Source organism: Chiloscyllium plagiosum, chromosome 40 (assembly GCF_004010195.1).
Source record: "Chiloscyllium plagiosum isolate BGI_BamShark_2017 chromosome 40, ASM401019v2, whole genome shotgun sequence".
NCBI classification, from domain to species: domain Eukaryota; kingdom Metazoa; phylum Chordata; class Chondrichthyes; order Orectolobiformes; family Hemiscylliidae; genus Chiloscyllium; species Chiloscyllium plagiosum.
The window spans coordinates 5,698,922-5,713,965 of NC_057749.1; the positions used below are offsets into that span (position 1 = coordinate 5,698,922).

A 15,044-nucleotide genomic window follows, 5' to 3' on the forward strand; every position below is an offset into this window, starting at 1 on the left:
TGCCTTTCCAAATACATGTACATCCTGTCCCTCAGGATTCCCTCCAACAAGTGGTGTTAGGCAAGGATCAGTGTTGGAAGCTCTGCTGTTTATAATACGTATAAATGATTTGGATGAAAATATGGGGTGTCTGAAGAGTAAGCTTGCAGATAATATGAAAATTGGTGGAGTTGTGGATAGTGAAGAAGGTTGTCAAAGGATATAACAGGATATAGATCAGTAGGAAAATTGGGTGGAGAAGTAGCAGGTGGAGTTTAATCTGGACAAGTGTGAGGTGATGGATTTTGGGAGATCAAATGCAAGAACAAAATATACAGTAAATGCCAGGACCTTAGGAAAATTGATATACAGATTGATCTTGGGGTGCAAGTCCATAGATCCCTGAATGTGACAACACAAATGAATAAGGCTGTATAGGCAGTGTCAGCATGCTTGCCTTTATTGATTGGGACATTAACTATAAAAGTTGGCAAATCATGCTGCATCTGCATAAAACTTCAGTTAGATCACATTTGAAATATTGTGCGCAGTTCTGGTCACCACTCTTTTGGAAGGAATGTGGAGGCTTTGGAGAGAGTGCAAAAGAGGTTTATCAGGATGCTTCCTGGATTGGAGTGTATTGGTTACCAGGAGAGGTTAAACAAACCGAGGTTGTTTTTGCTGGAGCATCAGAGGCTGAGGTGGCAACATAAAATAAGTATATAAAATTATCAGAGGCACAGATGGGGGCATCTTCAGGGTGGCTGGGGTGGAAATATCAAAAGCTAGGAGGCATAATGTTAAAGTGAGAGGGGGAAAGCTTAATGCTTTAAAGTGAAAGGGCAGAAGTTTGAAGGACATGTGTGTAGCAAGTTTTTTTTAATGCGAGGGTGGTAGGTGTCTGGAAGGCATTCCCGGAGGAGATGGTAGAAGCAGATACACTAAGAACATTTAAGAGCTATTTAAATAGGCATGTGAATCAGCAGGGAAAAGAGCAATACAGACTATATGAAGGCAGACGGGATTAATTTAGAATGGAATCATGGTTGGCACAGACAAGGTGGGCCGAAGGGCCTGTCCTTGTGCTTACAGTACCATGAATTAACATTAACATGGAATGTTCAACTTCCCAAATTTTTGACCCAATGTGAATGCATAAAAGGGAAGGAAAGTTTTGAAGTTAACTTAAGTTGTGTGCCATTGGCATCAGATATGGTTAAATAATCAGGTTTTTAAATAAACACAGAAAGTGTCACTGCTTATTGCTCCAATGTCATGCCCATTGCTTTAAGAATTTATTGTGACTGATTTGAGCAGACAACAGTTTCAATCATTACACTCACTGATTACTACTTGATGATTCTGGGGTAGGAGTACAAGGGAATGATGAAGTTATAATATTTTCATTTCCTTGAGGTGCATTTTAAACGAATATTTAACCTTTTCCATTCCCATTCAAAGTGAAATGATTTAACATGTTTCATTTGAAAACATCATAGGGTTTCCTGCTGAATCTCTTTAATGTGCTTTGTCCCAAGAAGGCAAGCACAGCTCCTTAATGTAGCAGCTAATAGTCCAATATTCAGTTGCTGTTGCAATCAATGCACATTCTGTTTACTAATGCTAAAAAAAGTGCCGGACCAAGGTTGCATGATCCAAAAGATTCTAGTGTAAATCTTCCACTTGTTTCAAACTCTTAATGGATCTAGGTTAATTTAGTCAGGTTTGTTTTATGGCAGTTTCAGAAATTTCACCACAGTCAGCTTTTTTAAAATACTTTCTCAAAGACTGTTTTTTTTACCTCTTAGATCTGACACCACAATATTGTCCTCTCGTTCTGCTATTTGCGAAGCCATGCCCATAATCAACTCATCTACCTTCTGTGGTTTTTCGAAATGTAGAATCTAGCAACAGGTAAACAACAAAACTTGCAAATAAATGTGCAAATAAATCAACCAACAAAAATCAAATGCAACAAATAAACATCCTTAAAAGTAGGTGAACAGTTGTGAAAATATGTGAGTAGTATATTTTGGGTTGCAAGTTGGTAGAAACAGATAGTGGAAGATTTTTTTCTGCTCTAATCCGACCCACCCCTAACATTCGCACAAAAAAAGGGGTTGCTTTTGTTCACTAATTATCCTGTTCATTAATTATTTGCAGACTGTGGGAATTGCTGATAAGGCAATTCCATAAAGCCAACTCCCAATTGCCATTAGGGTAGCTGGTCTCAACAGAGTTTGCTTGGCCAATTCAGATGGTTGTTTAGAGTCAACATCATTACTGTGGGTGTGAAGAGTAAGGGTACCAGGTTTCCCGTCCCAAAAGGCATCAGAGAGTCCGTTGATTAATACAGAAGTGTTGTGATCGGTATTAGATTAGATTCCCTACTGTGTGGAAACAGGCCCTACGGCCCAACAAATCCACACCAATCCTCCGAAGAGCAACCCACCCCTCTCTAACTAATGCACCTAACACTACGGGTAATTTAGCATGGCCAATTCACCTGACCTGCACATCTTTGGACTGTGGGAGGAAACACGCACTAACATGGGGAGAACATGCAAACTCCACATAGTCAGTCGCCCAAGGCTGGAATCAAACCTAGGACCCTGGTGCTGTGAGGCAGCAGTGCTAACCACTGCACCCCCGTGCTGCCCGAAGCAAGTCGAGGTTCCTCCGAGATTTACTGGTATTGATTTTTATTCCAAATTTAATTAAATTAATTTAAGTTTTGTATTTGCCATATTGGGATGTGAGCTCATGGCCCAACATTATTACTCCAGTTCTCAGGATCCCAAGTTCAGTAACATAACTTCCGTACTGCTGTACACACACAATAATGGCTTGTTTAAGACCATCAAGATCTCATTGAGATTATAGGCAACATCTTAGAACTTTGCAGTGGGCAAGAAAGAAAAATGAGCTCTGAAGTCACGATCAGAATTGACAGTATTCTCACAAGAGAAGGCCTGGATTTCAAAGTGTCAAAGCCCATCCTTCCAAACGTATACCAAAAATTTTTTAAATAGTGTAATTATACAAGATTATAATTTATGGGAAGGGATAATGTCACTGGACTCTTTATCCAGAGGCCCATACAAATAATTTGGAGTCATGATGTTAGGGCTGCCCATGGCTAAAGCAACATAAAGCAGCTGAAAGTGGTTCTCAGTTGATATAAAATGGCTGGGGAAGATATTTAGCTGAAACAGCTAAATCAAATCAAATCAAAGTATAAGTTCGAGTATTCAAGGTAACGAGATACAGATAACACAAAGGGTCCTCTGAAAGTATACAATGAGATTTGTTACACAAAACTGATGTAGACGCTTGTGCAGAGAACTATGGTGGAGCTACCCATAGTAACACATTGTATGGCATAGCAAAGCATAGTCATGTCAAGCCATGTACTGGATAAAGTAATATAACAAAGAATAGCCACCTATCAAATATCAAACTGGAGTTTTAAATATACAGCCATTATGGGATATAACTGAAAGTTCAGTTGAAGGCGGATTGAGAGATACCTTTTTATCAGCAAGGGAGTGCTGTCTGGAATGTTGTTGAACAAGACATACAGGCATTGTGAAAGCCCAAGGATAACTGAGAAGGGAGCCCTTTAAACAATATAGATTATGGGATGACCTAAAGCTGTCAAAAGACTGATCATGCAGTCACATGATTAACCTGATTGGATGTGCAAGTTGATAATAACGCTAATTTTTGTAACAGCCAAAGGCAGGCTAAAAGCAGATTTAAAGAAAGTGTATGTTTCCCTTTTTTTCAATGGAGACGTTCCTGGACTGCCAGAAGGTTTCTCCTCACTGGTATAAAACAACAAACCTCTTTGACAACAAAGTGGGCCTGAGTGTCAAGTGATTCATGCAGTCAATCCATCCCCAAACACTTTGGCAATTGGTAGAATGTAGATCCAATTAATAAATTTAATTAATAAAACTCTGAAGCTGAATGCAAAACTCAGTCAATAATAGTAGCTTTGAGTTGAAAAGTGTGGTACTGGAAAAGCACAGCCAGTCAGGCAGCATCTCAGGAGCAGGAGAGTTGACATTTCGGGCATAAGCCCTTCCATCAGGAATCGGGCTAATGCCCAAAATGTCAACCCTCCTGCTCCTCGGATGTTGCCTGACCTGCTGTGCTTTTCCAGCACCACATGTTTCGACTCTGACTCTCCAGTGTCTGCAGTTCTCATTTTTTTTCTAACAGTAGCTTTGAAACTAGTACTGGTGACCATAAGAACCAATTGAATTTGTTTGTTTAGGGAAGGCAATATGTTGTCCTTAACTGGTTCTGACCTACATTTATATGACCACTAGGCATCCACAAAGTGCTTTATAAACAATGAAATACTTGTATAGCGTAGTCACTGTGGTGCTGTAGGAAATGGGTAGATTTTCTGAGCAGAGCAAGCTCCCATGAACATTAAGGAGGTAGTGACTGGATAAATCTGTTTTCATTGAAACTATTGACTGAGTGATAAATGTTGGCTTGGAGACTTTGAAAACACCTGTTTTGCTGCAGAATACTTGAAACATTCTTCTGTTTCGCTACAAAATATTTGTTAATATGCCTTTGACATCTGCTAGAGGAGGCAGACTGTGCCTGAGTTTAATGTCTCACTCAGCAATTTCAACAGATTGGTATTCGGCCAGTACTGTACTGCAGTGTCAGCCTTTGTGGATTATCTCACACAGCAGTGCTTTGGAGGTTCCATATTGGACTGTGATGGACAAGGTCAGAAGTCACATGATGCCAGGTTATAGTGCAACAGGTACCTGACGAAGGAGCAGCGCTCCGAAAGTTTGTAATTTCAAATAAACCTGTTGGACTATAAACTGGTGTCGTGTGACTTCTGACCTTGTTCACATATCAACACATTGTATTCCATCTGTTTCATGGTAATTTTACAGTATCACTCCTCAGATATGCAGACTTACAAAATTCAAGTTCACAATTTGTCAGGGTTGAATTTAATGTCACACCAGTCTGTGACCGCTCTGTTACCATACCTCTCGATTCCAGAAGTTATTACACACTCGAAGTGCTGGCATTTCTCCAACATTACTTGAAAAACTTTGAAACTGGCAGTCTTTGTTCCTGGAAAAGTCAAATAAAAGCTGATATTGGCATCACAGTAAATTTCAGAGCCGTTTATGCAACCCACTTACATATGACATGAAAAGAACTGGAATTTAGGAACTTCTGTATGATGAAATTAGACTAAAATCTTTTTTTTGCCATTCTGGGAGTATATGGTACAGTGAAAATGCATTTAACGACTAAACATGGTTAAATGCAAATGTGCTGTTGTCCTAGCCGCTTATTACAGAGAGACAGCTGGTGCTGGTTTAATCTGAAGGTCACCATGCCTCAGATATGGGGAGAGGCTGAGAAGGAGAGTCCTTCAGGATAAGCTCAGCCACTGCCCGATGCAGGAGTTTAACCCAGACTGTTAGCATTACACTGCTCTACAAACCAGCCATTCCAGCCAACTGAACTAATCAACCCCTAAACTAAACATAGTAATTAATCTCTGTCAACAGTTCTACAACAGAGATAGGCATGAAGAATGTCAAAAACTGTTTCACAGATAATCAATTATTTTTGAGGTTTCATTTCTGTTCTTTGATTAGATTAGATTCCCTACAGTGTGGAAACAGGCCCTTTGGCCCACACCGACCCTCCAAAGAGTAACCCAGCCAGACCCATTTCCCTCTGACTAATGCACCTAACACTCTGCGCAATTTAGCATGGCCAATTCACCTAACCTGCTCATCTTTGGACTGTGGGAGGAAACCCATGCAGACACGGAGAGAATGTGCAAACTCCACACAGTCACCCAAGGCTAGAATCGAACCTGGGACCATGGTACTGTGAGACAGCAGTGCTAACCACTGAGCTACCATGCCACCCTTTACAGAAATGTAGACACAATGTTGCTACCACACCAAAGTTACTGAAATATGTTTTGGTGAAGTTGGCTGAGGAACCCGCAATGATTAAGACTCTAAAAGAACTCCAAAACACATCAAAGGATCTTTTACAACCACAAACTGAGAGAAAACAGACCCCTGGCTTAATATCTCATTGGTGCATTCTATTTTCTTTTGTACTGCACTGAAATGGCATCTTACGTTTAGGTGATTAAGTTCTACAGCAGAGTGTGAGACCACTTAAGAAGCATAATCAACTCAATTGGACTATTGTGAGAGATCACAGACTTTTATACCATCAAACTGATACTTGACCTTAAATAATTTCTATATTATTTACACAAATTAAATTTAAAGTTCTGTCATAGTGGATGAAATGCACTGGGCCACCTGTAAAAATACAGAGAAACATTAAATTTTCTTCTTTATCACCTCATGTAGACACCTGGTGGAACCAAGGAGTTGATTATTCGGATAGCAGCTGACTGAAATTCGGGTGAGATACCAGGATCCACCTGCTTCTTATAGCCTGAAACACAGATGGAAAAGGTAAAGGTGTTAGTCATTACTTCCTAAAAATGTATGGGATTTAAAAAAACAAATTGCCCCAATTCACTGGAGTTACCACGCAACCATAAATCATACTGACCATCATATTTGCTTCCATTCTGTCCAATGAAGGCTGGCAGCCACTCATAAAATACAATATTCTGCACAAGATAAGGAAACAGTGTCAACCAGGTGGTCTTCAATGTAACAGCACATCCTCAGCACAATCTGTTTGTTGTGAGATAAGCGCGTACTATAAAAATGGAATTTCACCTTACTCGATGACTTTGCATTAGAGTTTGAAGAAATTAAATACCATGCAGTCCCGTCTGTTCCAAAAAGATGAAAATGCCACACAATCGCATCTTACCTTTCAGACTAAAATGAGATTTGCTGATATGATTTTTAGTTGAATAGAGATAGATCATACTCAAATCAAACTGCCCTGAAGATAATCTAATCACCGCAGTCTAACAATCTAAGAATTGGTTCCAATGAGAGCATGATGTGGATCTGCTATAGGAAATTCAAATGTTCATTCAGGCCAAGAAAGTGCTGCTGATTTTTATCATTTATGTTATCTTGTAGCATCTGCCTTGCATCTCAAATAGATTAGCCTCAATGCTATCACTTCATCAGTATTATTTGTCTGAAACCAAAACTATTCCTACAGTCTCAAGGACCCTTCCCGAAGGCACATTTGGAGCTGAGGAAGCTGGACGGTGGGTGGGACGCCTGATTTAATTAGGGGAGGAAGGCACAAGGACATTTTTGCTGTCCCACAAATGCAAATGATGCCTTTAAATGGGAAATGAATGCCAGTCATGTTCACTTATGGGCTCCAAACTGGGAGGCATCCTTCAAAAGCATTTAGTGTCTCACCAAGGGATCCATGTCTGAGAGGGGTCCTTGAGAACCAACATTCTGCACTTGGCCATTGTTTCCCTCCCCATTCTCCCCATCCTGCCTGTGACCACTCACCTATGACCTGGTCTCTCACTGATATAACAGCTGCCATTAGTGATGCCTTGTGCAATGGATGATATGTTATTGCCCAGCAACTATCAATGGCTGGCATGTCCACTCTGGGGCTGGTCCTTGATTGCTGGCTAGGCTGGCTGTTGGCTACTTAAATTGCTTCTCTCATAAGGTGATGAATCTGTGGAATTCACTAGCCCAGAGTGTGGCGAATCCCAGGACCTTGAGTAAATTTAAAGATGTTGTGGAGATGGCGATGTTGGACCGGGGTGGACAAAGTTAAAAATCACACAACATCAGGTTATAGTCCAACAGGGTTACTTGGAAGCACTAGCTTTCGGAGCACTGCTCCTTCATCAGGACAGCTACCTGATAAAGGAGCAGCACTCCGAAAGCTAGTACTTCCAAATAAACCTGTTAGACTATAACCTGGTGTTGTGTGTGTGATTTTTAAACTAAATTTAAAGAGATAGACAAATTTTTCAAGTTTAAAGGGCTATAGAAAGCAGGCAGGAAAGTGAAGATGAGGTCAAGATGAAATCAGCCACGATCATATCGAATGGTCTATCTCAAGGGGCTGAACTGCCTGCTCCAGCTCCTAGTTCTGATCTGATGTTCTTAAATACTTGGCTGGGACTTAACATAGAAGGCCTTCTCTCAATGAGGTAATGCAGGTTCTTAACAGTTCTTCACCTAGCAAACAAGACCCCAGTTGCCTGGACTCATACAATTAATTTATAATCCCATGGGGAGATTGGGCTAGACAGAGTTCCACTGAAATATATCCCTGTAACAATAGATTACATATCCCTTTAACTCGGGAATTAAGGCAAATTAATTGTTTTCAGAACGTCAACCCATTTTGGTTGCTATTCTATTGTACATTAAGGGATTGAAATTTCACATACACAAGATGTAAGACAGAGATTGTTGTGGTATTGTCCTGATTGCTGTTACCCGCATCTCACAGTTTCTGTTACCTCTACAGGTATGTGTTTCAGAGCGAAGGGATTTGTGATGCTGCCACCTATTCTCCTTTGTCAATTCTTTGTCCAGGGTCTACCTGTGGTAGGATAGACTCTGTTGGACTACAGATCTTCAGAGAAGAGACATTGTTCTTCAGTAACAGGGTGGTTTATTGCATGACAGCAATACGTACAACTGACAATTAAGTTAGACTCTCAGGAACTATACAAAACACAACTTCTTCCGATGAAGGTTAGGATAAAACCTCCTGTCTCTGCCCATAAACTGTGAGTGGCATCCACAAAATAAGTGGAGCCCAATGTAACATGAACATGAACTATTTCAGAACCATTATCTTGTACAACAAAACTGAGTGCAAATTAATGTTGCATGTAAGTTAACGGACACTGACAGTTTGGTTAATATCTCACTCCAGTATGAAGCAAAGTTGCTTTTAAAACTGAACAAAACAATACATTTTAAATCCAATCTTATTCAAAGAAGTCCAAATCATTCAGTACCAAGCTGAACTAATGTGCATTATAATCACAATGAAGGTGCCTATTTTCTTTACAGCAAAGGATGGTTTTTAAAAGTTTCTTTTTTCACAAAACAAAACTTCTATAGGTATATCTAATAACAACATGCTTGACACCATCCAAGACAAAGCAGCCCACTTGATTGGCACTACATCCACAAACATCTACTCCCTCCGCCACCGACGCTCAGTAGCAACAGTGTACATTATCCACAAGATGCACTGTAGAAATTCACCAAGTCAGCAGCATCTTCCAAAACCACAATATTTCCATCCGGAAGGACAATGGCTGCAGTTATGGGAACATCACAATGGGCAAATTATCCTCCAAGTCACTGACGATCCTGACTTGGAAATATATCACTGTTCCATCAGTTTTGCAGGGTTGAAATTATGGAATTCTCTCCATAATGGCATTATGGGTCTACTTACACCAAATGGACTGCAGCAGTGCAAGAAATCAGATCATTACCACCTTTTCAAGGACAGCTAGGCCCGGTCAATGATGACAACATCCTGTGAATTAATTTTAAACTTCAAAATGAAGCCCAGTAAGGAATCCTGGCCTTGAAGTGAAGCCCAGTGAGGACTCCTGGCTTCAGGTGAAGCCTAGTGAGGACTCCTGAGATCAAGGTGAAGCCTAGAGAGGATTCCTGGCCTTGAAGTGAAGGCTAGCACAGACTCCTGGCCTTGAGGTGAAGCCTAATGCGAACAACCGGCCTTGAGGGGAAGCCTAGCATGGACTCCTGGCCTTAAGGTGAAGCCTAGCATGGGCTCCTGGCCTTGAGGTGAAGTCTAGCATGGACTCCTGGCCTTGAAGTGAAGGTTAGCATGGACTCCTGGCCTTGAGGTGAAGGCTAGCACAGACTGCTGGCCTTGAGGTGAAGGCTAGCACGGACTCCTGGCCTTGAGGTGAAGGCTAGCATGGACTCCTGGCCTTGAGGTAAAGGCCAGCATGGTCTCCTGGCCTTGAGGTGAAGCCTAGCATGGACTCCTGGCCTCAAGGTGAAGCCTAGTGCGGATTCCTGGCTTTGAATCATAGAATCCCTACAGTGTAGAAACAGGCCGTTCAGCCCAACAAGTCCACACTGACCCTCCAAAGAGTAACACATCCAGACCCATTCCCCTACTCTACATTTACCCTTGACTAGTGCACCTAACCTACACATACCTGAACGCTATGGGCAGTTTAGCATGGCCAATTCACTTATCCTGCATATCTTTGGATTGTGGGAGGAAACCAGAGCAGAACCGGGGAGAACGCGCCAACCCCACACAGACAGTCGCCCGAGGCTGGAATCGAAGCCAGGCCACTGGTGCTGTGAGGCAGCAGTGCTAACCACTGAGCCACGATGCCACCTGAGGTGGATCTTAGCAAGGACTCATCTGTTCTATCTGCTTTATTTTTCTCTTCCTCTGCTTTAGAAGGACTGTAATGCTTTATGTCTTTATTTTTCACATTTATACTGAAGATTTTGTACCTCGGCACCTCTGCACCTAAGACAGGGCCAGAAATGGTGACTTTGTACACCTTTCACTGCAACCTTTTGCTTGAGTACATGTGATAATAAAACCTAATTCGCATTGAAAATGAGCCACAAGAATACAAATGAGCAGCACCTCTGTAGTTGTAAGTTACCTGGAAAACGGCAATGACTTGCTTTCGAGCTCTCTGGAATAACTCTTCATCCGAGTAATTGGGATTCTTATCTTTAAACCAGCGAGCCAAATAATTGTGATATCGCAACCAGACGATGCTTTCCGCCTGGAGAAAGGGACTTTCATTTGCTCGTGCATTTCCAAAATCTTTCAGAAAATAACACAAAAAGAAATGTTGTGAAGAATAGGCAAAACTTTATCACTAATTTCTTTCCCATCATCAACGAGTCTTTCGTCTTAGATTTTATTAAACCTTATCCAGATGTTGTAAAGTCATGGAGGTGAACAGCACGGAAACAGACCCTTCGATCCAACTAGTCCATGCCGATCAGATATCCTAAATTAATCTCGTGCCATTTGCCAGCACTTAGCCCATATCCCTCTAAACCCCTCCTGTTCATATATCCATCTAGATGCCTTTTAAATGTTGTAACTGCACCAGCCTCCACTACTCCGGAAGGCAACTTTTTCACATACACGTACCACCTGTATGTGAAAAAGTTGCCCCTTCGGTCCCTTTTATATCTTTCCCCTCTCACCTTAAACCTATGCAGTTTAGTTTTGGGCTCCCCTGCCATGGAGCAAAGACCTTAACTATTCACCTTATCCATGTCCCTCATGATTTTATCAACCTCCATAAGGTCACCCCTCAGCCTCCTACATTCCAGGGAAAGAGGTCCCAGCATATCCTGCTTCGCCTTACAATTCACACTTTCCAGTCTTGGCAACATCTTTGTCAATGTTTTTTGCACTCTGTCCAGTTTAAAAGTCAACCAGACTTCATGTGCTCATATATTCTGCAACTGCATCCCAATGGTGAAGAAGCTCTTGAGTGGCTGTTTATTTAAAACATTTATTTTCAGGAAATGGGTGTCACTAGCTCAGTCAGTATTGTTTATCCCCAAATTGCTCAGAGAGCAGTAATGAGTCAACTACAAGTGACTGGGAGTCACATGTTAGAGGCAAAAAAAATCGGGGACACCAAACGTAGGGAATGGTTCGCCGAGCATCTCAGCCAGGCCGGTGGGGCCTGACCGGACCTCCCAGTCACCGTTCATTTCAATTCCCCTTCCCACTCCCTTTCTGACATGACCATTCTTGGCCTCCTCCATTGCCACAATTAACCACACTGAAAATTGGAGGAACAACACCTCATTTTCCACATGGGCAGCCTACAGCCTGGAGGACTCAACATTGAGTTCTCCAATTTCAAATAACCTCCCTTCACTTCACCCTACTCCCTGCCCAGTCCCTCCCCTCCCTTCCACTCCTCTCTGCCACCAACCGGATTCATCCCTCCCATTGACCAACAAGGTTGTACCCTCTACCTGTCTTCACCTATCCCCACTCCACCACTCTGCCCCCGTCAGCCCCCGTAGGTTCAACAAATTTATTTAGAAAAGAAATGGGAATGAAAGTGAATTTAAAAACCCAGATGACTCACCTAGTGCTCTTCGGCAACCCTACCTGGTGGCCCTATGCATCTGTCTAAGTGGCCTTTTATTGCTGTGTGGGTGATGCTGAATGGATTAAATTCATCTGGGACATAGTGCATCACTGATTTTGACCATTCCAATGTTAATATACAAACATACAAATTAAGAGCAGGAGGAGGCTATTCAGTCCCTTGACCCTGCTCCCCATACACCCACCCCCAGTCCTGAAGAAGGGTTATACACAAAACATCAACTTCTCCACCACTTGATGCTGCCTGGCTTGCTGTGTTCTTCCAGCCTCCTGCTTAGTTTACCTTGGGAGTCACACACATAGCCCAGACCAGGTTAAGACAGCAGTTTCCTGCCCTAAAGGGCATTAGTGAACCAGATGGATTTTTCCTGATAATTGTCAAAGGATCCATGGTCATCATTAGACGCTTAATTCCAGATATTTGTTGAATTCAAATTCCACCATCTGCCATGGCAGGAGTTGAACTCAGGTCCCAGTCATTACTTGGGTCTCTCGGATTAATTGTCTAGCGATAATGTCACAAGGCCATCACCTTCCCCTTAACAGTGCTGGAATTTCTGTCTCCCCACCACTGACAATTCCACCCCTCCCCACCCCACATCACAGATTATAGAATTGTTACTCTACAGGGTGCTGATATTCGGTCTACTGTGTCGGCACCAGCTCATTAAATGAGCCAATCTCCTGCACATTATTTTTATCCAAATAACTATCCAATGCTCTCTTGAATGTCTCAATGGAACCTGCCTCCACTATACTTCCAGGTATATTCCATACCCTAACTACTCGCTCATTGAAAAGGTTTCTCTTCATTTCACTCTTGCTTGTCTTGTTAAATCTAAGCTCTCTTATTCTTGCTCATTTTACGAATTGAAACCGTTTCTCCCTGTTTACTCTACCTGGCCCGTTCATGATTTTCGTCCACAGTCTTCTCCCACCTCTAATAATCTGCAAATTAAGCCCATGCAACACCTGGTATCATTTCCTGTCAAGAAAAATAGGAAATGCAAACAGATATCGGTTATGAACCCGAGTATTTTACTGAGGAATCGAACTAGTTACCGTAAAGTCCCTGAAGTCCAGTCTTTTTGGCGACAGGATCTGCCATTTTCCACAAACGAATCAACCCAGTACTTGGCCTCGGTAACAAACCGCCTGAGGAAGTGTCCAAAAGCCCATCAGAAAACGTACGCAGGGCGTCACTCCAAGAATGGGATGACCCATAGATGGAGCTTCCATCAATCCAGGTAGTGACATGGTTTACCTGAAAAAAACCAGGGATGAGACGGACGTCAGTTAATGATAATAATAGCTAGTTACATTTATATAGTGCCTTTATCATTCATACTTAAAGCTACTTCACAGGAGCATTACAAATTAAAGTATCACATTGAGCTACATGATGAGCTAGGTGAAAGTGGGTACTGCAGATGCTGGAGATTCGAGTCAAGATTAGAGCGGTGCTGGAAAAGCACAGCAGGTCAGGCAGCATCCGAGGAACAGGAAAACTTCCTGCTTTTCCAGCTCCACTCTAATCTTGACTACATGATGAGATGTTGGGACAAAAGACCAAAGGTTTGGTCAAAAAGTGTACACCTTTTAAGTGCAACACAAGATGCAGAGGTGGAGGGAGTACATTCCTGAGCTTGGAGCACAGGCAACTGAAGGTACACCATCAATAGTTGGGTGCTTTATAATTGTGGACACTCAAGAGGAGGGCAGAAATGTTGGAAGGTTGTCGGGCTGGAGGGTTTTATAGATATAGAGAGTATTAAGGCCCGAGAGGGATTTGAAATCAACAAAGAAAATTTTAAAATCAAGCTGGCTTTGCACTCTAACCTCCAGATGAACCCAATATCTCTGACCCAGAGGAAAAAGTGCTACCAATTGAGACATAGCTGAATTATGTATAATCTGGTCAAAAGGAATTAGAGCTAATTCCAGTAGGGTTGAATTTGTAGATTATGTCAACTTTTGGTCACTAATCCAAACGCAAGTGAGACATTAATGCACTGAAAGGTAATGATAGTAATGAGCATGAAATCATAGAGTCATACTGCACAGAAACAGACCCTTCAGCCCAACTCGTTCATGCCAACCAGGTTTCCCAAATTAAACAAGTCCCATTTTCCTGTGTTTGGCCCATATCCCTCTAAACCCTTCCTATTCAAACACCTACCTAAATGTCTCTTAAATGTTGTAATTGTACCCACTTCTACCACTTCCTCTGGCAACTTGTTCCATGTACAAACTACCTTCTGCATGAAAAAGTTGCTACTCAGCTTCCTTTTAAGTATTTCCGCTCTCACCTTAAACCTATGCCCTCTAGTTTTGGACTTGCCTCCCCGAGGGAAAAGGCCTTAGCTATTCACCTTATCTGTGCCCCTCATGATTTTATAAATCACTATAAAGGTTAGTGTAAGACTTCAGAGTTATAACTGAAAACTAATGAAACCTGGTCCCTTTAGCATTGAAAGGGGATAGCTACACCAAGATCTTACAGACTGGCAAACAGGACAGCACATCGCATACAAAGGCTGAGTTAAAACATGACTTCCAAGTAAACTTCAACAGAAGGAGATGTGGGTTGAAATCCTGTCACCTGTTTCCTAACAGCCTGTCGGTGGACCTACAGCATGTAGAATGCAGAGACTCAACAAGGTGGCTTCACCACAACCTTCTCAAGGGCAATTCAGATAGGCAATAAATGCTGGTCGAGTGAGCAACACCCACAAAATATGAAAAAATAAATTTAATAAAAAGTTCAAACAGCAAAAATGTCAAGACAGAATGAGGATGATTGTAGGATGTGTGAGGGCAGCAAAAATTATATTAATTATTTAGGGTGCAATGGGATGACGTATGTGATTATTTTTCTTAAATTGATATATATGGAATGATGAGCCTTCCTCATCCCCGATTAATGTGCTTTGAGCAAACTTTGCACTTTAATT

The 15,044-nt window shown here is 41.9% G+C and overlaps 1 protein-coding gene across 1 annotated transcript in view; it reads right to left on the reverse strand.

The window, feature by feature from the left end:
• LOC122542470 (dual oxidase 1-like) overlaps positions 1-15,044 on the reverse strand; it is a 115,139-nt gene that overhangs the window by 72,501 nt on the left and 27,594 nt on the right. Inside the window, exons 6-11 of the mRNA XM_043680203.1 lie at positions 13,153-13,354; positions 10,604-10,770; positions 6,583-6,643; positions 6,366-6,462; positions 5,010-5,097; positions 1,781-1,883 (exon numbers count right to left, since the gene is read on the reverse strand). Coding sequence (XP_043536138.1) covers positions 1,781-1,883; positions 5,010-5,097; positions 6,366-6,462; positions 6,583-6,643; positions 10,604-10,770; positions 13,153-13,354 — 718 coding nt within the window. The remainder of the gene's footprint in view (positions 1-1,780; positions 1,884-5,009; positions 5,098-6,365; positions 6,463-6,582; positions 6,644-10,603; positions 10,771-13,152; positions 13,355-15,044) is intronic.